The sequence below is a fragment of the Temnothorax nylanderi genome, unplaced genomic scaffold (assembly GCF_030848795.1).
Source record: "Temnothorax nylanderi isolate EJ_2023f unplaced genomic scaffold, tnyl_v1.0 TNYL_tig0055_pilon, whole genome shotgun sequence".
NCBI classification, from domain to species: domain Eukaryota; kingdom Metazoa; phylum Arthropoda; class Insecta; order Hymenoptera; family Formicidae; genus Temnothorax; species Temnothorax nylanderi.
The window spans coordinates 14137-39643 of NW_027249117.1; the positions used below are offsets into that span (position 1 = coordinate 14137).

General features: G+C 41.6%; 1 protein-coding gene across 1 annotated transcript in view; it reads right to left on the bottom strand.

The window, feature by feature from the left end:
* Window positions 1-4490: 4490 nt before the first annotated feature.
* Window positions 4491-25507, bottom strand: part of LOC139772934 (uncharacterized) — a 45302-nt gene continuing 24285 nt past the window's right edge. The window contains exons 2-3 of the mRNA XM_071707004.1: window positions 9093-9402; window positions 4491-4846 (exon numbers count right to left, since the gene is read on the bottom strand). Coding sequence (XP_071563105.1) covers window positions 4506-4846; window positions 9093-9402 — 651 coding nt within the window. The 3' untranslated portion in view covers window positions 4491-4505. The remainder of the gene's footprint in view (window positions 4847-9092; window positions 9403-25507) is intronic.

Consider the following 25507-nt stretch of genomic DNA (forward strand, 5'->3'; position numbering starts at 1 on the left):
CTCCCAAAAAACACGTGATATGATTGCCTCCTAATAAATGTTTCCTCGTTCTTAACCCGCTATCGTTTCTCACAACGATCGGCAAGAACTTATGCTAATGTTACGTGGCAAAACTGGTAATTGCGGCGAAATGCAAATTATACCCGCGGCGTTATTGCACCTCGGTATCGGCAATTACGTGCTCATTGGAATTTATATCGCACCGATTTTTGTTCTCAAACGAGAGTATCGTTAAAAAAATTAGGCTCATCTTTAATAAAAGATATCCGATATTTCTGTAAGTGTAAAACAAGATTTGTCTGTTTTATTAATGCCGTTACGTTGGAGATATCATTTTCGGGATTTTGCAAAGTCCGACCCGGAACATATCGATTTATTACTATTTTTATTTTTAATTGCAAAATCTAAAATCTTCAGTGAAAATTGATAAGCCAAGATTCGTACAGCCAGACTAGTTTTTTCAGTTTGTTTTCTGCAGTTTTATTTAAATTCACGAATTAAAATTCACGAAATCATGCGGCTAACTTTCGCTTTAACCGACCAACCCATGTAATTTCTCACGATCGTTTCACAGCTTAATTTTTACGAGGAGGAAATTAGTATGGGCTGTGGCGACTTAAAGACTTTAAACGTCTTCGAAGCAATGGTCGATGGCAATTGACCACAACCCTCGTCGCCGTCCTCTCAGAACGTTATACGTGGCTATTGTTGCTTGACGGGTACGGGAGGTAACTAAAAGACGAGACTAATTGTCGACCGTAAAATGACGGTTGCACATCATTGCGTACGGAATTGATGAGCGAATAAAATTGTTGAGAATTTTTTCTTTAATCGACCGATAATAATTGCAACAGAAAATCTGTTTCTCCGAAGTAATTACATTAATCTTATTGATATATGCTTTTATATCATTTTATTGTCGAAATAATTCAATATATATAGATAGGTATGTTCAAGAATATCTACTACGTTCAAAGTGGTAAACTAACTATCAAACTACTATGGAGTACTATCAAACGCGTTCGTATAAAGTTATATCTCTGTGCGATAAGATATAATCAAGAATTGATTTTTCTTCGTTCTGCTTCGTCCACAAATCTTTCTAGAATACAATCGTCCGCTGTCTTCCATTAGACACATGTCTCTTTTTTAAGTGTCAAATATCTCTCACACACAGATAAGAAACGATTAATATCCCACGGTGTGCTGCACTTGTCTGTCGTTCGCTCTGCGGCCGATATAAATGGGACGCATTTATCACCCGGATTAATTGATTCATTAAGTTCAGTAGCAGAGGATTTGAATTCCATGCGGGGTTCATTGAAACGTTGATGCGTGGAATGAAGATCCGTAGTCGCGTGATTCCTATAATCGTCGTAAGACCGCCGATAATCGATAGAAACGTGGTATTACGGAACGGATTCGTGTGTGGACCGTGAATTAGTCTCTTGTAACAACTTAATGCGGGAATAATGAGTGTGCGATATTAACATACTCACAAATCACCAGGTTCTAGAGAAAGTCAGAGGAATGGGGAAATCTCCTGCTCGCAATTAATCGAAAAGAGAGATCAAGGGTCAATATTCTCCCGTGCGCCGGAGTCTCTTGTTCACTTTCGATTTTCTTTTGCATTCCGACGCGGTTCCGTACGGATGTTCGAAGCGCAATTAATTAAGCGCGACTCACACCGATCGCGCGATACGTATAGCGATACGTATAAAAAAAGACATTGGTCACCGATACGTATTTTATGCGAGGTGTAGTACATTGACTTTAAGGAACGCTTTATACTCCGCGATATTTTATCGTTCTTATCGCGCGGTAGTCAGGCGCGTGGGTTTTCATCGGAAGACATTCGGCCATTTCGTTAATTTTTAATGAAAACGTCATAAACCGTTAATTGCTTGCCTCCACCCCTCCTTCGATTCGTTCGACTTGGCAATCTCGAGGTGACTTATGGTACACTCAATACGCGCGCGGTTATGACATTACGTATTCATTACGCAGAGATAATAATACACCAATGGTGGGCTTCGAACCGGCCACTCTGCGACGAAAGCTTCGGCGAGTAATTAATCCGGCTTGGCTGGCGTCACGGGCGTATAATGAGGGAGGAGCGGATTCGTTGTATTTGCTTTTAATTGCATATTTATGATGCGAATGCCTTACGGTCACTGTACCGCGAAATAGCGCTTGTGTATACCATGCGTTTTAAGATTGAATTCGCGGAAAAGTGATAAATTTGTTACACAATGTGAGGTGTAATCATCCAAAGATGATCGAACTTGTTAAACGGCATTTATGTTTCGGCGGCGTTTCTAATTGAAAAGGTGATGATTACTGATAATTACGCTTGCGTTTCACAAGGTATAAAGGTATATACTTGAAAATCAATCGGTCTGCGTGCATCGCGAAATTTCTGCAACCCGGTGCAACCTGGAATTGGGTTAGGTCAAGCCGGCCGCGAAAATAATGGTGTGCATGCGGCGAGGTGAAAACCGATCGTGGGGGTCCTCCATAATCGCGCGCGATGAAACGGCGCTGGCGCAAAGTATCGGGTTGCGAAATAAGCAGCGTGTTTAAATTCAACCTGTAAACGCGATCAGTTGCATAATCACGACTACCGGTTCGCCAAATGAAGGTCTAAAGCTGAGAATATCCTCGTCGGCGGTGAAAAAAAAAAAATTACGGAGAAATCCTGTTCTGCCAAATCATATTAATTCCCAATGGAAATCCGATCCCACGTAAGTAAAGACGATTCTCGCTACAAATCTCATTTGTTCATCACGAGATCGTTCATCCATCATCGGCGCAAGATCGTGCGATTGTGAGCGAACATTAAGCTTGTGTATCGACGCTGATAATCACATACAGCATCACGACTGGAGACCTAATAATTTTCCGATATATCGTTGCCGTGCATGTAAACGCGCGCGTAAGTATAGCTGTCCCGTTAAACTGACGGCGACGGACCACCAACCACGATGGCGCGTGTCATCCGTCAAATTACGATTGACTTAAGCGGCGTTCTTAAGCTGACGGCGCTCGAAAGTCGACGTATATTGACAATCCACGACCAGACACGCTACATTCGTATTCATCCGTTTCTTCACGGTCTTAATTATGCCGTGACGGCACGTAGTACCTATGAGAAATGTCGAAGGGGAAGAAACATGTTGCAATTCCCGCGTTATTATTAAGACGAGGTTTGCTTTTTTATAAGTGATATAAATACTTTATAAGTTATAGTTTTAATATTTTACCGCTTTTATATGCGTAACGTTGCCGGCAGGAATCTTGAAAAAAATCTCGCTGTGATACGCGAATTATTATCATCGTTGTAAATTATGGTTTTAACATTTTTATAAGTGATATAGACATTTTATTTATATATAGATAAGTTATGGTTTTAATATTTCATTGCTTTTACGTTTATGTATGTAACGTTGCCGGAGCAAAGAGTTTTAAAAAAATCTCGCCGTGTGACACGCGAATTATTATCTATCGTTATCGAGCGTCGAATTCGCGATCGTTTATTACGTCGCGGTTTACAGTTCAACTACGATGTCTGATTGCGTATGTAGTAGCCAGATAAAGGCAAAAATAATTCAATTAGTCAACATACGTCGGGTCGCCCTGTAATGCCACTTGTTTTCCGTGACACTAATGCGTCCACTTAAAACCGGACCAATTACCACGATTATTTCTATGTAAAAGAACCATTTCGCGCAGGCATCCAATTCCAGACCCAGACCAGCTATAACGCGTCTGCAGCCGCGTGCATAGTGGAGAAAGAAAAAAAGTAAACGGTCGTTGTCGTTTATCGCGATGGAGCGTTTCGCGGGTTTCGCGCTTATAAAAGCTGTGTATAAAATATTGCCATGACCAAAGCTGAGAGGTAATTTACACGGATTTGCACGGTTCGATATCACGGTAACGATCCGTAAATCGTGTCCCGTATATTGTTGGCTCTTCTCTCGGGAGACATATCCCGCTAATAAATTGTCCGCAATTCAGTTTACACGATTAATGGTACTTTCTCCCGCCGGATAACGTCTTTCTCCTTACGTCGATGCATCCATCTCGTTGCCCCGGCGCGGCGAGGCACCGACGCACCTCTTTCTACCGGCGATTTATCCGGCATGCGGCGGGAGCCCACATTTACGAGATCGTTTATCGTTCAATCGATTCGGTCCGCGCAGCTAACGGCCGCGCCGTTAATTCGCTTAATATGTTATCTTGGCAAATTATGCGTCGCGGTAGTTAATAATAATTGCGGCCTTGCATACCTCCGACGCGTCCCGCGAAATTCCCCCGCATTGAGCGTGAAAGATACGCGGGGAATTTGTCATGCATCGACGAACAAGCTATGTATCAGCTCTTTGATGATATTTTCGTAGGAATTAGTTTTGATTGCTTCTTTTTTCTTAATTAAAAACTGATGATTTTTTGTGAACTATTTTTATTACTTATTTAACTATTCGCGAGTCAAATTGATTTACATTTTATTTTGTCGAATCTAGATACGAAAATGAACATATTACAGCGAGAAAAAAGAAAAGCTGAAAAAAATGAATGATATTTTCATAAAAGAAATTACGTAACGGACTTACGTAGAAGGAAAGCTCGACGCGGTGAGAGTGCTTCGGCACACAAGTGAGCGCTTCCGATCTGCAGCATCCGGTGTCGTCCGAGCACCTGTGCAATATGGCGCAGTGTGGGATGTAGGTGGTCGATGGGCTCGGATAAACGTCACGAACCGGAATGACTCTCGCGCGTGGCCATTGGCAGCTGCCTTCCTTGTTGACTTTAATTGCGTGCTGAAGAGCCTCTCGGATTTCAGCACCTAGGGCAAACATTCGCCGGTAAAGTACAATATCCCGTGGGATCGTGGTAATCATGAGAATGACAGGCGTAACTAACCCGCTTTCGCAAATCCAATAAAAAAAAATGAGGTTTACGCTATGTATAATCCTCATTCCCGGCGCGTAACAATTGTGTTTATCTCTTAGAAAGCCGGTAGCTACACCTACTCGCGCGGCAGTGATATTTGATTTGCGACATGTTTCCTCACGATTCTTTCGATCTTGCGACTTTCCGGGTCGTAAATCTTCGAATTTTGAAACCTTCAAACCTTTCCATTCTCATGACTTTAAGTTATTAACTTTCGTAAAAAGACTTAGAGATTGCGTTGAAGCGGCATTCTCTATGTTGTAACGAGCCACAAGTAATATAACGTCTCTCTCCATATAACTCATTAATTACTGTCTCGATAAAACGGAAGGCGTGAGCGGATAAGTCAGATTAGAGAAAAGCTCGTCTTATCGAAACGGATCTTCCGTTAAACGGATCTTCCTTACAATCAGATTGACGAATCCGGTGCGCTCGCTCTCCGATAATATGTACATGGAGAAGAGAAGCGAGAATTCTCTCTCGTGATCGAGATCAAGATGTCAGGCGGCCAGTTCGATCCGCGAGCGCGGAGATGCATCTCCTGCATCAAGTGACATAAGTTATGAGAGCTTTCTATTGATTCAGCACAGAGATAGCTAATCGCTTTCTACGCGCGTTTCACGTGCTGTCGATAATTACGGCGACACCGACACTCCGCATAATTCGCTTGAGCGCTGCACGGAGAAACTACATTGTGGCAGGAAATCGGTAAATTCTAGCGCAAATAATAACAGCGGAGAAATGTCATTAGTACGGAAAGAAATTCAGAGACCATATGTTGTCGCCACTTAAGGAAGCGAATGGCGATTCGCGCCGCTCTCCACATTCGCGAGATCGCAGGTCACGAGATCGATCGCTAAGTGATCACCGGGGAAAGAAAGTAGTTAGTGTCCGCTCCGTTGCGTTTAACGTCGTCCATGTCTGCAATTATTTTACTTCTAGGATTATTGCGGAATTAAGAAGCGGGATGATGACGACTTGTGCGAGTTAGATAGAGCGAGATATAGTAACTCTGAATTACTGGACCGTCTGCGACGAAACGATTGTGCGTTGTGCGCGAACGACGATGTTAATCGGATCAAGTTCGCCGGTCGGTCGCATGTTTTACGACTATACCGCGGACGAGCCGAGGCGCCATGTCGTTGCTAATAAAAAATTATTGCGAATACCGACTGTTTATGCTCGGCGCCGACTTATTCCCCCATTAAAATGTCGGATGGCGGATTAATTTGTCGGTCGTTGCAGAATTGACCACGTGGAAGGTTGCGATATTGATACGCCAACTCGCAATTACTTTGGAAAACTATAAAATCGTCGGCGTTTCATAGCAGACAATGGAGAAGAGGATGTGAATTGTTTTAGCAAGGAGATACCGATTCAGATATTACATATATTAGATATTAGAAAGATATTTTTTTAGAGGAAATATACAAACTAAATGATAGATTTGCTGGCTTGACTACTTTCTCGAAGCGACGGCGACGTTCGTTTCGCGGCGCGTATAAGACACTAAACGCTAGATATGATTTCGGTGGAGATTTCGGAAGTGTACTTTCGCGGAATTTTTCGCCCGCCTAATCTCGAAGGGGCGATCGCGATATGCTAATTTCCGACTGGAGGCGTTACTCTCGGCACGAGATCACATCGGCAGTGCTCACAATGGAGGCACGGCCATCAGGAATTCTGAAGTATGTGCTCTCACCTCGCGTACATCCCATATTCAAACGTATTCCGGAATGTATTATGAGAGAAAGGGATTAGCTTCGATCGTCTATTATTCTCTAATTTCTCGAGTTAAGCCGGGGAACGTCGCGTCGCGATGATACACAATACCATGCATATTTATTATTGACGCAGGTAGAAAACTGCGGGATTCAAGCTTATCGATGATTTACTCTTCCTTTCTGTGGCCGGCTCAGCTAGTTTTGTACGTTAAATTTATACTCTGACTCAACATGAAAGTATTTGATCAACTGGTGCCACGAAAGGCACAGTAGCATGTTTAACGAGTATATATCATGTCGTAAGTATGCAGGATTATGCGAGTTAGCGGAATGTGATGTCATCAATGTGATATCATGACGCTACGCTTTCCACGAAAGCTTTACGCATTCTATGCATTTATTTTAACGCTCACATGTGTACATCGTTCATAATTAATAATTCTTCATAATTAAAATTGTAAATTAATTAATAGCTTAACAAAATATGTGCCTCGACCGTTATTAACAACATAGTGACAGTTTACAACATGTCTTATTATAAGGAACATTTATATCATTTATATCACTACTTTTACTTAGCATTTTTGCGTGCTTCTGTAATTTTCACAATTGCCGTTTAATTTGTAACTATACTGAAGATAGTCTGAATACGGACCGAAACGTGAACTTTAATTCATATTAAATACATTGACATGAACACCTAATTGTGGCTCTAAGCTCTTTAATTTTATTTTATTAATAGCTTAATATTAAAAATGGAAGAAATTTTATTTGGCATATAATAAAATTCCACAGATATCCGGATGGAAGACGGGAGAAGGTAACATCGTGCAAAAGAGATGAAGGATTTTGTCGAGCGAGCGGAGGCGGGATCGCTGTCGTTCGGTGAGTGATAATAAATCGATTTCAATCTACGGGGGCTAATGTATCAGGGCCCGACAATCCCGCGGCACGCACGCGCGCGCATTGATGCGTTGCGCGCGCGACGCGACGCGGGAGTTCACGCGGCTGCAAATTGCCGCAACCGCTACGGGCACGCGGTCGGGACACAGTCGTCGTTATTAATTTACATATTAATAACCTGCGAACTCCATCGCGCGTTTCTCGTAGAAATCCGTTCTCCACGACCGAGCGTTGCCCCCCGCGCGCGCGCGTTGTTGAGCGTCGGGATTCGATTCGAAAGGCGATCGCAAAGGAAGAGGCGATCGCGCAATCGGATGTAATTAACGGCAAAAAGCAGTCGATAAATAAGGACTTGAGGAGACTGTATAGCCTCGCGATGTAATAGATTTATGAAGCGCGCGTAATGATAAGAAAACAGAATTAGAAGAAAAAAAGGATTAGCATAGAAAATATATATATAGGAAATATTACAGCAGTGTACATTTGTCTTATTTTCTTCGACGTATGAAAATATTTATAGTGGCTGTTTTTATGATACATGTCGTCCGCTCGTTAATAAGAGAAGCCGATGAGAAGGAAGAGTCATCATATCCATCGGCTCTCTCTTTCTCTTGTCCTCTCGGATGTAGATGTGAATGGCACTTGTGCAATCGCATCGACGGAGAAGGTGCAATGCCTCGGGGCACAAATAGAGGCGTGCGCCTGGGAGTCCGTATCGCAATCGTAATATAGCACGGGGCGAATTTATCTATTGCGTGTTGCGACGGGTAATTATAAAAACCATCGTTACACCAACTGGACGGTCGGCTGCGCGATATATTACGTTCCTATTACAATGTAACATTGCCGATCTTGAAATATACGCGCTGATACGTGCTCCCCTTCGCGAGTCGCGGATATACATATTGTCCCGATCACGATCGCGGTTACCAATTGATTTATCCGCGCCGCTTCGGTTTCATAATTGCGGCAGATCGCTGTTACATCGTGTACGCCTGATTGCCGTGAACACGAACGTCCGCGTGCACATCCGTCCGCGAACCCGGTGGTAGCGCATTAGGTAGGTGGATAAGCGCGCTGCGGTTTTGCACAAACATTTGCGTATGACGCACGCACGCGCGATGGAAGGTACATCGATAATTACCGCGGCATCTCCGACGTTACGAGAAATATTACTGTGTTATTAACGTTGATCGAACACCGCCACCAGAGGAAGGGACCACCCAGCGTGGTTTCAATAACGATTAATAACTATTTCGGGACGCGCGCGCGCGCATCTCCGACGGGCTAAAATTAAATTGAGTCAGGTCAGCGGGCGAAAATGCAGAACGACGTTACGCGCGCGCATTTGCATAAACCGATTACGAGGAATCGCGATCGCGATCGCTTACAAACTGCTCTTTTAATACGCTTCACCGCCCGCACACATTTTTTTCGATAATAAAGATGTCGTAGGAAGAAAAACTTCGTGAGAGTCATCGTGACGCACTCGACGGTATGAAGTGTACTCACTTTTTCCGTTTTTGTTAAAGTGTTGCATGTTACTCCTGGTCTCTTTGACGCCCTCGCGAGTGCCGAGCGACTGCCACTTGTGCACGCTGTGAGCAGACATCGGCGGATAATCGTTTTTCGCTTGGTATCCGTTGTACTGAGCCGCGGTACCGCTGTCGTAGGCCCTCGGGTCCTTGTAATCGTAGTGCTGGTTGTTGAGCGACGTCTTTGGCCTCATCGTCGTCGTGGTCGTCGTAGTTGTGGTAGTAGTCGACGACGTGGTGAAGGTATCGACCTCGTCCTCCTCGCCATTGTCGTCATCGGTGTAATCCTGCGCACGTAATAATACATCGTGATTTAGAGACCTAAGTAGTATAAATTAATAATATTACATATAAATATATCATAATTATAGACATATAAGAAGCAAATTATAGATGAATATAATAAAGATAAAACAGAATACTTAATCGACGGTTGAAGGAATTCTTAGAAACGTAGAAAGCAAGTAACGTTAAACCTTGCATGTTTTTTTAGCCTTATGTTTAAAATATATTTTTATTTTCTAAGTAACAAAATCGCTCTTCTTTTTTATGTTTTATACTCTGGTCAGTAGGAGTGTAATTCTAGCTCTTCTCTGAAACGTAAAAATAAAAATTTTTTATTCAAGAACAGTGTGGCTATCGTCTAAACTAGAATAAACGTTATATTGGTTTTTTTTTAAATATACGTTTTATTAGTTTTTTTTTTTAAATAAAATGCTAACGAAATTTTGAGGAACAACGATAATATTTTAAATAAAAATGCCGCCATTTTGTTCAGAATGGAAATATTGGTTTAGTTCTAGTTCAGACGATAGCTATACACTTTTTCTGAATAAGAACATTTTTTATTTTCGTGTTTCACATACCTAGAACAGCTAGAATCATTTACACTGTCCATATGCGTTTTTTCTTGCAAGTTTTTATAGTGACTAGAATATAACATAAGAAAGAAGAGCGTTTTTGTTGCTTAGAAAATAAAAATATATATTCTTAAAATAAGGCTAAAAGAACAGCAAAGTTTAGTGTTATTCGTTTTTTTTTTTCGTTTTCATGCATATAAAAAATTCCTGAAAAATACCTTTTTTACGACCTTTCAAACCAGAACATTGCCTTAACACATAGGTTTAAATTTTTTCCATTTTTTGTCGTTTACGGCGGATTGAAAGAGAAAGCGAGACGTCGTGAGATTGATATGAATCTAACGAGAAAAAAATGTTTTTTGTATGTGGGGTAAGAGGGAGGCATCGACAATATATAAAAATTCACCCGCGAAATGATCTCCCTTTTGCTTGTGGGTAGTCAACACGCCTTCGTGAATTTTCGGCAGATTTTCTCTCGGATATAAGTTTAATAGTGCAACGTGCACTTAATAGTGTTTAGCGTGCACCTTCTCCTGCCTCATCTTGGCCGATCCGCGAGCTCAAAGAAAGCGGAGACCTACTTAATCGCCGTCTGCAACATCTGGAGTCTTTGATGTCGCGCCGCGTAGCAGAAACAATCCTCGCGAATGCGTGCGCTGAATCTAGGGAGTATTTTGTCCGGCGGGGTCCCGATTTCACGCACGCCTTCCGTTTTATCGGCGGATAATCGCCGAACGTCCCAGAAATCTGAACTACATCACGTTGATGAGATTAAAATTAAAAACTTAGAAAATAGAAGCAGAACCATATTTGCTGCTACGTAGGCTATGTGAAACTTGAAAAGTAATAAATTTTTCAATATTTATGATATATTTTTGTTTTCAACTCTTAACTATCTTAAATTTATCATTATTTTTTGAAGAGAGATAACTGAAGAAATGTTTCTTCACGTTATCAGATACCATTTCTAAACGCTAAAGATTTAAATCTATTTAATTTAATGTTGAAAAAAAAAAGATAGAATGCTATTTTATCCAGTATTCCGCGATCGACCGACCATTTTAAATATTTTCGGATAGTGAGAAACTATACGAAGCGAGATGAGATCTCAACGCAAATGAATTAAGCTGTCTCTTGAAATGAATAGCCCGTACAAAACCCATTACTCGGTAACTGATGAATCGAATGTTACGCAAACGTTTACCGTGTTTATCGATCGTGTTTCAATCGCGATCCGGCCGCTCCTATCGCTATCGATTGAGATGTCGACTTCTATAAAGGGATTTATTTCGCTAATGGAGAATTATTTCTGCGATCGTCGAAGGCGCCTTGCACCATGCTTGAGTTACTGAACCAACGGACAGTAGTTCAGGATTTTACAGACGCTCCTTTGTTCCTGGCAACCTTCGTGGGTTGTGCAACATGTGGCTCTAACGATGAAAGATTAACCGTTTCAAAATTTTCCGCAGGAATGACCGCACAGTCATTTGAGTTTAGCAAACCCACGTATCCACGGACCCGAGCTCGATATACTCGTAGATATTTGTATACATTTACACATGTTACATACACATATTATTGTGAACGATATAGCAAAAACATTTAGGAAAAAAATGAAAAGAAGATATACAGTCTAGTTTAAGAAGAATAAGAAGTAGAAACTAGGCCCATATAATATTTGATGGATAGGGTAGAGTAGCAAAAACTAAAAATTTTTTTTACTTATATCTCTTAGTTAAAAAAAAGTTTCGTTTCTTATGTATATATCATTGAAAATTAACGTGCAAAGCAATATTCATAAATAATGTAGACAATTTTTTATTTTGACCGCAATTCATACATACATATATATACATTTGTAGCACAATCATATCATGTACGTGGGGAGTATCAGTATTAATTAATTTTTAAAAACTCTTCAAGATGTCATGAAAAATTCGTTACTATTACACGGAGAGAATTTTTTGTTATATTTTACCATTAAATTCACTATAAACTTGGGACAACTTTGCAACCAAGGGATTTTTAAAATATACAAAAGACATTTTACAAACAACGCGATAAAAATTACCAAGCAGATTGGTAAATTTTGAAAAATTATTGAAATTTCCTACATATATTTTAGTAAAATTAATCAAACATATCTTATATTTTAATGTAATAGATATTAATATTTTTTATTATGGTAGATATTAATCAGAATAGCTCGAATATGAAATCGTAATAATGGAAAAATTTATTCTTCTCATTGTCAATTATTCAAAGCAGCCAGGTGATGGCGGGCTGTTTCAACTTGTGCCTCTTACGAGATGTCAGAATAGGAACTGCGTGGGGACTCTCTCTCTCTCTCTCTCTCTCTCTCTCTCTCTCTCTCTCTCTCTCTCTCTCTCTCCTCTCTCTCTCTCTCTCTCTCTCTCTCTCTCTCTCTCTCTCTCTCTCTCTCTCTCTCTCTCTCTCTCTCTCTCTCTCTCTCTCTCTCTCTCTCTCTCTCTCTCGACGATTTACTATAAAAGATCTGCCATACGCTTTGATCTCGGCTCGCAGAAAGCGGATTAGACCGTCAATAAATTTAAGTAATATAAGGTATATATCGCGATGTGTGTGCCGCGCTATCGTTAACGATCCCGAAGGAATCAGGGTCGGCGAAAGGTCAGCCGGGTCTTCGGTTTAAAAATGGGCTCGCGGTTCCTCTGAATCTGGCTTTTAGATATGACTGGTGCCGCCTGCGAAAATCAGGTCTTTAATTTCTAAATCTCTCGTCAGAATATTTACCGTTCTCCACTTTGAAGGGATTTTTTGGTTTACATTTATAGATGTCTTTAGTCGTATCTATATATTGAAATGTTCATTCATTTAATAGTTACTTAATACGAGTTTTATGGGTCTGAAATCATGCATGCGTGATCATGCAGATGTACCTGAAAGCATTAATTTCCACGAGCGGAGAATCACTCAATTGCGATTATTCGTTACGACCGTTAAAGCACGCAAATCGTATTCACGGGGCGATAAAGATAACCTTGGCAGGATTTTAGAAGGATACACTTGTTACACGATACGGAACATGCACGATCGCCCTCGATGATTCTCGGAATCGAGTGTCCGGGCTTTGCGAGCGGGACGGGTCAAGGGTCGCCGCCGCATCTCTGATCGCGCCGCGCCGCCGAGAGAATTCGTCTGTCCGCGTAAGCGTCCGCGAGTAACGAGGTTGTGAAAATTCCGTGATAAAAGCCCCTGGGGTCGTCGACATCGTTATTTATTCTATTTTCAGACGTGCACTCAAGGATCTCACTCGTAACACGCTCGTGAACCGATAACCGATGGCTTAACTATTGTAAACTAGACCATCTGCGATAGCAGTAGGGAAATTTTTCCCATTTCACTACGCCGGCAAGTAATCGTTCTATTTACACGACGGATAATTGAATTACGCACATTCTTATCTGTCTCATATTCATGTTGTCATTCTACGAATTATTTGATAATGACGCATAATGACGCAATCATTTCAGATTCGAGTGTTATTTATTAACCTTTTGTTCTCCAGCGCTATCTTGAATAATCGCACCAGTTTTCGAGTTCCATTACGTTATATGTATGTGTTTGCATATAATAAGTAAAATACAATTCTTTATAATTAATATCTCTTTACGTCGCAGATACGCAAAGCTTGTTACAGACATTATCGTACGTTGTCGCTCTTATTGCAGTAAAAACGCAATAAGATTCGACGTGAATCACTGTTTACGCGGACGGGGCGATATTCCGGACTGAAAAAGCTTCGTCGCGTGTGTTCTAATAACGTTATGAAAAGATGGAATTGAGTCTTCGACATATGTATGTTTGGGAGATCCTTACACTAACGATGTTTTCGACACCCTACTTTACGAGGCTACTCGTAAAGCATTGGATATGTATATAAGCTGGTATGTAGGAATTTTCACGCGGTCGTATTTTACATTCCGGTTTATGTACACGCATAAACGAGAAAAATATAGCGGCGTGAATCATTGGAAATTTATTGGAATTCAAATGAAACTTCCATCGGTTCACCATTCCTTCTATGTTTCGCGCAAATAATACAGGAAAGTGGAGAGAGATATCTGTTAAAAGTGTGTTTGCAGCGTAAAAAAAATCTCAAATTGAGATTTAATTGCAAATAGCTGAATGTGTCAGGAGGAGCGCAGGTGTAACTCGTCTTGCGTATGTACCACGAAGTACTCGTAAACCCACGCAACTCGCACTTTGTTTTACGGCACTGTCCATTACGTTATTACATGTTAATTATTCGAATGCTGTGCATACGGCACGACGGTGATCCAGGTAGCACGAAGTGCCTGCCACAATGTTTGCGTGGCCGCGGGCTGGAGAGCGGGTTTACCAACATAAGTTGGCGGGTAAACGCTGGCGATAAAAAAACCGATCGTACGGAGTGCGCGCTAGTAATTTCCAGTCAGTCCGTACGACGAATGCAGTTACAAATTAGATCGGGCAAGAAATGGCTGGAGGTGTAAAAGCCGAGGTTACCAACGGGGGACGGACGCAGTGAGAGAAGGCGGTTTCGGTCGCCCCTGAAAAATGCAGCTCGCGGCAACGTGCCGGGCATTAAGAAGTATCAGTGCAAATTCGGTGCACCTCCTGTTATTAAATATTGGGCTCGCCCCGTGCGGCTACGTGGGACCACCCAAAATTTCCATGGTGGTCCAACAGGGCTGGTGCGTTCCCTATCGCAATAACTTTCTTTATGGAAATGCGATTTAGAGAGGATTGCTCCGTTTCGTATTTCGGGTTTGCATAATTTATCCTCCGCTATTCAGCTAAAATCGATATGCATCATTTCTGCAAGGAAAATTTGCAAGCGAGAGATAGTTTTAAGCGTTAATATATTTATATACAAATTTCTATAAATATATATATATAACTATTTATATTTCTATAAATATATTTATATAACTATTATATATAATAATAATATATTTATATAAATTTCGACAAATTTCAGTCTTATATCAACGATAATGTAACGTCGAATAATGTCATTATCGAATAATTACATTATGTTATGAATATAAATTTTGTGCGTGTAGCTTTTTAAAAACACAATTTGTGTTTATGTAAAAAAAACTTCATGGTTTTTTAAATATTGTATAGGTATTACTTATATATAATACAGTAGCTTGTCCTAGTTTTTTTTACAATTTTGTGTCTTACGATAATTAGGATAATGTTTCGTAGCCTCGAAGTAGGTTCGAATGCTCGTGTTTTTTTTTCTTTCTGTAACACTTCTCTCCAAGAGTGTAACGTGCCTAGGGCGTTGTATCCGATTGAATTAATATTCGTGGATCAGATAGAACGCGCCGGAAGACAATGGAGCAAGACCCAAGGCAAATCGATCATGTTTCCGATAGTTGATCTCCGCGCTAAATAAATAAATGAACAAAACACGTTCGGTACGGGCCACCCATCGAGCTAAAAGCGGTTACATATAGATATATTGAATACGATTTTAAAGCCGGGAGATATTTTGTTTCGTCCGTATTGATAAAGTGTCCAATCTCGTCAGTTATTAGAGTCATAATTCAGAAACAGGACTGCGACAGATTATATTCGTTTATCAATATTTATACAGGCTGTCTCGAAATAAAATATTAAAACTTCGGAAGCATGTAGAGGATCGATAAACTAAGAAAATAAATCCTTTAGAGATTTGCTCGTTTTTGCTGCGTTTTGGAGAAAATCGCAAAAAAAACAGTTTTTATTTTTTCACTTATTTATTACTTATTCATGTTTATTCATGCTTTCACTTCTTTAATGAAAGTATTGTTAAAAAATGTTGGCCCCTCTGACAGCAATGCAAGCATTGCATTTAGCACTGACAGCTCGTACCGCAACTACACTGTTCTTTGGTTTTTAATACCTATTTTATTTGGTTTTTTAATACTTATCTTAATACTTCTTTTAATACCTATATAACTGGAACATTTCAATGTTAGAGAGAGAAAGAGGCAAAGAGAGAGAGAGAGAGAGAGAGAGAGAGAGAGGAGAGAGAGAGAGAGAGAGAGAGAGAGAGAGAGAGAGAGAGAGAGAGAGAGAGAGAGAGAGAGAGAGAGATAAAATAGAATTTATATCCCGAATCTATTAACTATTATAAGATTAATCATTTTTGATATTTCTGTGCAACTATTCTTAAACGCGTCATGACGCGTTCGACGCGACGGAAATGCAGAACGAAGTGCGAGGATACGTTGACGTTGTGTGTTTGCCATACGAAATGCAGCCACGTCGTTCCGAGAAAGGAATCGAGTCGCTGCCAGGCTGTCTACTACCATGAATCGGTGACATTAGACGTGGAAGGCCATAGACGAATCATGATTCCCATTGCAATGAGTTAACGCTATTTCCAAGAACGACTGTACATCCACCGATTCAATTGACTTGAATGCCGATTACTTGAAATAGTAATAAGAGCGTTGATTTATCATTTTTTTTATTATTATCAATATTTATAGAATTACATTATTAAAGACGGTATTTTTTTAAGCAATATTGCATGCGTTAATAAACTTTCGAGCTGCAAAATCGTAATCTCGATAATAGATTAGTTAAATAGATTTGTTATTTAACACAGTAATCAGTTTTGTTAAAAATAAATTAAATAATGTGGCATATCTTACGGTAGTAATATTACAAATAGCAGCATCTTTTATAATTCAAACGATTATGACTTTATACGTTTATCTACTCGTATTTGATAAAAAGAGAAATGAAAAAACAAACTAAGCTGATAATATCTGCTTCCGTAATTAATATTTTGCCTTTCACGTATGACATATTAATAGCCTATACATTTCTTGCTATCGGTATTGGTTAAAAGTTCGTTCGAGCAATAATTTCTTGGCCTTTCCAAGCCGAACGATTTATTAGCGTTCTGACCGCTTTCCCTATCACACACGATATTTACGCCGTTTACATTGAAATGTGGCTTTATTTGTATTGGATATAAATTCAATTAAATAGCATTTGTGATCGATGATTAAACGATCAGAGCCAAAGTTTTAGCTCGGCCGCAATATCATCGATGTTGTCTCAACGCGGAGACTTTAGGAATATTTTTATTAAAGTACCAAAAATAAAGCTCTCTTTCTATCCCAGAAATTGGCAACGGCCCAAAGGGGACTCTCGAGATGAAAGTACTCGTCGAAAGAGTGCCTGTCCGTCTCGTAAGAGACGTGTTTCGTGGTCGAAACATTGTGAAATGAAGTTCCGGCTGAAGCGTTTTATAAATAACGTCATACATATGTCGTAAAGCTCACGCTAAAAATTTCTCGTGTCCGGATTGATCGCCTTTTCACGAAAAAATATCGCTGTTACCTATCCGATATGCTTTTGTATACTTGATACGGTATAACAAGTTAATTTTCAAAATTCAACTTTCTAATTCTACTGAAAAATATCATTTTTAAACTGATATAACGCAGTGTGCTAGTACAACCGCGCTTGAAATAAACTCTCCAGGCTGAAATCGTTCAAGCGTCGATGGTGGCAGAAAATAATTCACTGATACTCGCACAGCTTGACATCTTTGACCGTTGACTTCGTCGAAGCATCCATTACTCGTCCGACCGTCGTCGCATGTGTTGAAACATAAGTCTACGAGCTCGCTGGCTACTTATGTCAGGCTCCAATTCGTACGACATATGTAGACCCGATCATCATCCGAAAACAGTCTATCCCTGCGATTGATGCGTGTGACCTTGAAGACGGAAACTTAGACTCTGGTGAGAGCGACGTAGCGAAAGAATTTCCCGCGCTGACGCATTAATAATATGCTCGCGTGTTTCTTGTTGAATTGGTCGTCCGTCCAGTCGAGCGACGACAGGTTCACTTCATCCGTGAGATCTGGAGGATTACGGGAGGTCCAGCAGATTTATAACAAGCTTCCCGTTAACGCCGCGCGATAACGTCATCAACCATTCCACGAACTGTTCACACCCCCATGACGTGATTTTGAAATTTGGGATAACGTGGCCTATGTAGAATCATAATACGGTGGCTCTTGCGCCTGGCAGTTCATATAAATCGTATGGAGCTCACGGAAGAAGCTAACGTTGGATTCTATTCACATTCAATTATTCCGCTTAACCCGACAGAAATCCTATATTTGACATTAAAACCCATATTAAATAAAAAATCCAAGAATATCGTGTAAAGATCGAGAGTGTATATATTGAGCCGAAGTAAAAAGGGCTAAAGGGCGAAATGTGATACCCCAAAGGGAGCAATCGGATGCGCTTGTCACTCGGATCTCTTTTACATTTCGAACAACATGTCACTGACTGCAAGCACATGCGACGCGCCCGTCACATGCCGGCTTCGGCCGGCTATCGGAAAAAGGCGTGCTCCGTTACCGATTTTATGAGGCGTTCACTGATTATTTAGAGCTGCCTTTTTCAGAACAGCGGGGCGTTTTGTTGAGAGAATTTGCAGACGCCCGTATCGTCGTTTGTGAGTCTGTAATACGTATACGCGATCGATTACAGCATCGTTGTTCGTTCGTGTATACAGCACCGGGCATTTTTAGGACCGATGAATCAACGTGACCAGATTCTTTCCCGAGAGCGATCCCGGACTGCGCTCGCCCTTTCATGGGTGGTCCATGTCAGACCGCAGAATAACTTACCAGTACGTGACCAGTGAAACCGAGCACTTTCGATGATTCATTCAATGATCCTCGACGCCCGGCTGTCTCCGGCGACGCTTCAGCGGTTAATCGATTTACGACGAAACAAATTGGTTTCAGTGTCAACGGAGTTAACGAGGACGTAACTCGCGGGCTACACGAACGGTGTACTGCACCGTAGATTCGGCGACTTGACTCGGCCCACAATTGAAGCGTTGGAAATAATTCAAAAGCTCGGTCGCGACTTTTAGAAACCTTTTGAGAAACGACGGTCCCTCGAGTTATTCGAAACTCGTGCGACAGGTCTTAAGGTCGTACACCCGGAGGAGGCATTTTTGTATGCGTCGTTGTCTCCGGCCAACATTCCCCGACCGACCAAGTGCGCTCATAGATCTTCTGCCCGATCCGAAATTCCGAGCGATTTTCTCTTGCTTTTATTCGAATGCTAATAGTCTTTCATCCATGTTGTTTTTTTTACCGCAATTTGTAGTGGTATATGGATGTGTTAATTCCTTAGCCTTGCATCTACGAAATATTTCCTTCGTGTTTTCTGCGTACGTAAATCCTAACGTATTTAAGATAATGCTTTAAATTATAACCGAGCGAGCACCGACTGTCGCGGGGACAGAGTTCCGCGTTTTATCTGTGCCGGCGCTGGATTAACATGAATCAAGTGGCGTGGCCTTTGGCACCGCGCGTTCGCGCCAGTATCCAATGAGATCATCCAGAAGTTCCTCAACGCGTGTCGAGTTGTTGGCCGCTAAATAGGGAGAAGGTGCAACGCTTGTGTATGACATCATCTCGTATTCACGCCTAGGAGAGAACGCGGTACCGTGCACAGCGTTAGACACTCCTTAGAAAGTCTTTAGGGTAAACAAACACACTGTGAAATTTATTTATTCGCATTCGCTCAGACCACCGATAGAAACGATAAATCTCTCGTACCCTCGTTGCCAGCATCGGAATAATGGTATCCGAGGAGAGACCGCGAAAGATTAACAATCTAGTTAAGCGAGTTCAAAAATAATATTTCTATCTCGTGGAATAGCTTATAAAGTCATTCATCAAACGGGGATCATTCGTTTATTATTTCTCTTAGACTTTATTTTTACTTCTGGGAAACGTCGACGCTGTAAGATACCCACATTTCATAGGCGCAATCAGCTAGCTGCTAACGAATTGTTAGATATTATGTAAATTGCTCTGAAATATGATCTTAAAGGTATTTGAATATTATTTGCCATTCGTGTAATCTCTTGCACAAAAGCATAATAAAGCATCATAAGCTAGCATAGATAGCGTAAGATGCATAAGCTAGTATATTAGTCTTCCGCGTGTAAGTGCAATAATTTCTGTCATATTATGTATGATAACAATTGAAATGAACCGGTAACTACTTTATCAAACGGATTTAAATCGCTACCGTGCAACAAGTGAACCGTGCAAGCATATCGATGGCTTGACACTGCCTGTCGTCGTGTCGTAAGCGGTAACAATGGCGTCGATCGGCTATTCGTTCGTGTAGACGCTTAATTAATCGCGCTCGTTCGCATTCATGGGCGTGCACGCGGTTCACAGCATTTGCCCACCGTAAAGATTTTTCTTTTTTTTTTTTTACAAAAGTCGCCGCTCGCTTCGAAAGCCGCGAAAGAATGGGAGAGGTCTTGCGAAATTTCTCGTAAGACAAATAGACGTCTTGGATGATCGTTCGCATATTACGAAACAAATTCGCGACGTATTGTACTTTGTTGACATTACAGGGTGAATAAACTTAATTCTCGCGGATCTGTTATTCATGAATATTATTGTGGGTGTACGTAATGCTGGAATGGCATTGCCGAGGAACTGCATTCGGCTTTAGGCGTGGTACATCCCACACACGAGGGTATCAAACCGCGTATACCGCTAACGACTCGCCTTGGGCACGGTCGTTTCATCTTCAAGGTAAAATCCACCCTCTCGGTGGACCATTACCTACCACGCTAATTGGCTGATAATGGTTTCAACGGGGTAATTGATACTACCTGGAACGACGGGTCAACCGAATGTTATTAGTATAACGACCTAACGGTTGTCCTCGCGGATATTGCATCGCGCAGAGATAGCGCCGCGAGAAATTAATGACCGAATGAATCGCGTGTGTTAAACGTGCCCCGTGCGTCAAAGCTTCAATTTACGGCGGGCGGTACATTTCGCGTCGGAGAACAATGAGACGGGGCGGGCTAGCCGATTTAATCGTTCCACTTCAAGCCTCAAAATATGCAGGGCCCGATCTCGCGTGCAGAAGCAAAAGCCAATCGTGCGGCCGGAGTGAGGAGGAGAAAGGGAGAGACGTCGAATGGACAACGGCCGGGTAATGTCGCGGTGGGATAAAAATAGTTGACCCGCATGAAAATGAGCGCCGAGTGTCTTCATTTAACGCACGCCGTGCATGTCGCAGACGGCGTCGCGACGGTAATCAGATCTGTTGTAACATTTTGGCGCGCAATTGTCGATGCGCGTGCTCCACACGTCATCCCGCGGATGAATATTAACATTGGACTCGGTCGTGTCGGATGGAGCCGGATCGCCTTGTATCGCGCGCGCGCGCGCGTTTCTCAATTAAGGCAAGAGCGGGCGAGTTATGCAAACTTACGTGCGACTCAATTTGCAGAATCTGAAGGATATGCAGACAATCGCGAATAGAAATTGCAGCATAAAATAGTAGATCTCGGAAAAACTTGCGATAGAAATCGCTATTATTCATATAAATACATGAATAATCATCGATTCAAAAATATATCGGCTCATTAAGAGATTAGCGAATAACGATGGCATTAGAACCGCCACAACTCTTATTGTCACGTTACGTGACGCACTTTATTGAATATTTATGTGGAGGATTCATGATTATACGCGAAACGCATCCGTGTCGCGAGTTAAAAAGCTCCGAATAGCCAGTGTATAATTGCACGATGCACGATGCTGCAAACGAAAAACATGGCGAACATCTTTCGGTACTGTCATGTAATACCGTTGTGATTAGTAATTCGAGCTACTGGATAGGTTATTTACGAACATCCTATCACGGAGGAGCAAGCAATTAGCGAGGTTTAATCGCGGTGTGCATCATCGCGATGCTATCACTTGACCTCGCGAACTCCCGACCTACAATAATCCGAGTTCTTTGCCACTCCTTTCTTCTTCTGAACCTTACATTGCAGTGGTTAACGGAGCCGAGTGCTCGAAATGAATACTAGAAATGAGTGTGATAGAAATGATACGAAAGCGTAGTCAATGAGTAGACGTAGGTGTGCGGTAACTCATGCGTCATAATTTATCGTGATACGTCATGCTTATACAGATTATTTCTTCATTCAGATGAGAGAAAGAGCGGGAGAGAGAGAGGGACTTAACTCATATATCTGACGTGAATTAGTCTCTCTTTGGAATAAATTTTTTGCTACATTACTAAGTAATTTACATTTCTAAAGTCTTGTGTTCACGATGCTAGAAATCGCCCCGAGATCTCGGACGGAGAAAGAATTGACCAATCACGTTTAAACAATTCGGCCAATTGACCAATGCAATTGATTAATTCTTTCTCCGTCCGAGATCTCGGGGCAATTTCTAACATCGTGGACACAAAACTTTAGAAATGTAAATTACTCAATAATGTAGCAAAAAATGTATTCCATGGACGCAAGGCTTAAGCATAGTTGTTAAGAGAACTAAGAATAAATGACGTACAAAATAAAATTGCATAATCATCAAATCTTAATTTTTTAATGATTTTATTATCATTTGTTTTCAAAAGCGGGCTTATATAGAATTTCGCTTTGTACACTGTTAAATTCGTAGTGTCAAATATACTCAATTTGAGTAATTTTTAATCATTCTTATAGGTCCACATCTCCTACTCAATAAAACCAATAAAGTTAAAATAATACTGTTTTGTGTTAAAATAATAAATTTTGGCATACATGGTAGTTAAAAATAACAAAATGTTATTCAATGCAAGGTATTGGTTTAAATTTCTTTAATATTTAACAGTGTACGATACTTTTTGTTTCAAACGTGTCTCGGTTGTACGCGCGTAAGAAAACGCGTTTCATCAAAAACCCCGTTAGACGCACGATTCAAATATGCATCAGGCCCTCGACGTCATGGTGTACCTACAAGAGACATGCCGCGTGTGGTTCCATTGTTAATAGATGACGGCATGTTACATTTCTTGCGTGTCGTTGTAAGACAATGTCAAGCGATGCATAGATAACACGCGGCACCGTTATCCACGCGATGTCCTCTCTTCGGTTGCCTTCCGCGCGCGCCTTTTACACTTGTGGACCAGTTTCTAGTCGGTGATGCGTAAGTCATTAGCAAGCCACGTAAGAGCGCATTAGACAGCTGAAATGTACTTTTGAGTTCCTTCGAATGTATTCGGGCTTCGGGCTTTATTAGGGAAAATTCAATGCGCACTGCGATAGGAATACATTCTCAAATGATAACATCGCAATACGTATTACTTAATCATGGCACCGCAGGAAGAAATGGATCAATATTTAAAAATTAAGTTTTCAGGGCACGCCAAAGATTTGTTATCTAAAGATAGTAAATGTTCAAGACATGCTTCCGTTTGATGCTACATCATTGGCTATGCGACCTCCTTGACGTTGATATTCGACGGTTGTCATTAGGTTATTACATTATTAGCCGTTGCGCGTTCTACGCGTTTTACATTTTATGCCACTAAACCAGTTTCGAATTAGCGGTTAAACCGGTGCTCGTTGCCCGGTGCTGGAAGATGTAATTTATTGACATTTGTCATCCGTCGACGATTCAGGCGCACACAGGTAGACGCAAATCCCGGTAACCGTGTGTAATCGATCACGGCCGATTGATCGATAAACAGCACCTTAATGCGTTAATGGCATTTATAGTCTTACTCGCACGACACTTACGTTATCGCGACCGCAGTGCCCTAGGAATGTGCCGATAGACCATTCGCTCCGCTTAATTGACTATTCAGGTGAGGATAACGCGATTTAGCGTATTTGAATTTTTAATTGCTCGCATCGGTCACGTCTCGTATGCAATTCGCAGCTCTCAGCGTTGTTGCACACTTATCGCGTACACGAGTTTCGAGGTTATTTACGTTCCCTTTTGAAAATGTTTTCAAGTCCGAAGGATAACAGGGATCGGATACACCCGCACGCACGTGCGGTAAATTATTCATCCACAGTCGCGTAAATTATTCATCACGCTCGTTCACGTTGAACGCGCTTTCAGTGAAAGAGAGAAAAGCCTATTATTAACGGCCCGTTTGACTCAAACTTCTCATTAATATCCGACAAATGTTGAATTTATGAGATATTAACTTTCTTTTCTATCTTTATAATCGCCTGTCGTCATTAAACGCGTAAAGAGAAGTGTCAATAAGGTCTCTGAAGTCTGCATCGCGACGGGAAGCGCGCAGGAACGGCAAATTAAGATAATTAGTCGACGGTAAGTCGCATTGTTACCGCGAAACCCGTACGCACGTTGCACGCGCACCTTTTCTGACGCGTGCTTTACAACGCTCGCGCGAAAGGCGAGAGCGCGCGCGCATAATTGCCGCTTTCTTCAATCATCGGCGACACTTACGAGCGCATTACGGACCACTTACGAGTAATGTCGCTGAGATATCCCCGCGGAAACAATCCCTCGAAATGTCAGGGGCGTTACGTCGCCGCGTCGAGACCAATTTGTTTCGCGCAATTTTACTTCTCTCCGCCTTTCTTACCGTTGGGTATAAAAATACCGAATATATAAATATATAAAACATTGAAAGAGAGAAGAGGCAAAGATTGATTTGTAGCCGTTTGCACACATCACGCGCTCGGCGTTCGCCGAGTCTTAAACTTCGCGACAATGGGTGGTCAGGTATTTTCAATTAACCGCGAGTCGCAAAGTTTCCACAGAATCGAGGGCGCAAAAGTTAGAGGAACGTTGCGCCACGGCGAGGTAAATCATCCATAACGATTCGGCGGTGTTTACGATATTACTAATGAGACTTTGCGTTGGGTACGCACGCAGGTTTCTTTCTTTCAGTTTTTTTTTTCTATTGCGTTAGAGAGTTTAGCGTTATGAAATACTTCGGACATTAAGCTTTCTCGGAGAAAGCGCGGTCCATCGGGTTTTCTTCTTGGGGGAACCGGCAAAAATCAATCATCTTCGACCTTTACGCACTTCATGTCTCACGCTGTTCCTTATTTAATCGTCGTATTTAAATACGATAATTATTGCGGACCCTTGTTCAAAGTATAAGGAACAAGTTTCGGTTCTCACAGTTTCTATATCCAATACATCGTGCTTGACAGCACTTGGGGCTGATTTCCCGTGCCACGTTATACTCGGAGATCCGAAGATACTCTATACTGCCCACGAGCTTTCAGGTTATATTCAGAGGGGCACTTGACCACCGCCTTTGTGTAAACACCGTGACCGCTACCATCGCGCAAGACCTCGTTGAGCCACGGCCTTAACCCGATCCCGCCGACACAAACGGCCGATTTTCAACGGCGCGGAGATTTCCCGTGACTAATCGCGAGCGTGAAACCGTGACGCAACAAAAGAGACGCTTTTAGAGACGTCGCTCGTTAAAACGTCACGATGACAAAACGCTCAGTCAAGGTCTCCTCCGATTGCATCTCCATCCAGACGACCGACAGACGCGGCCTAATTAGTCCTTCGTCACTAATCGAGAGATGATGGCTTGAGAACGCGATAGGTCGTTCTGCGGTTGCGTCTCGATTGATGGATCGACGAATAAAAGCGTGAAACTTAAGTGACGGAGTATCTTCGTTTTAGGCTAGGGGATTTTTAGATCGTGAA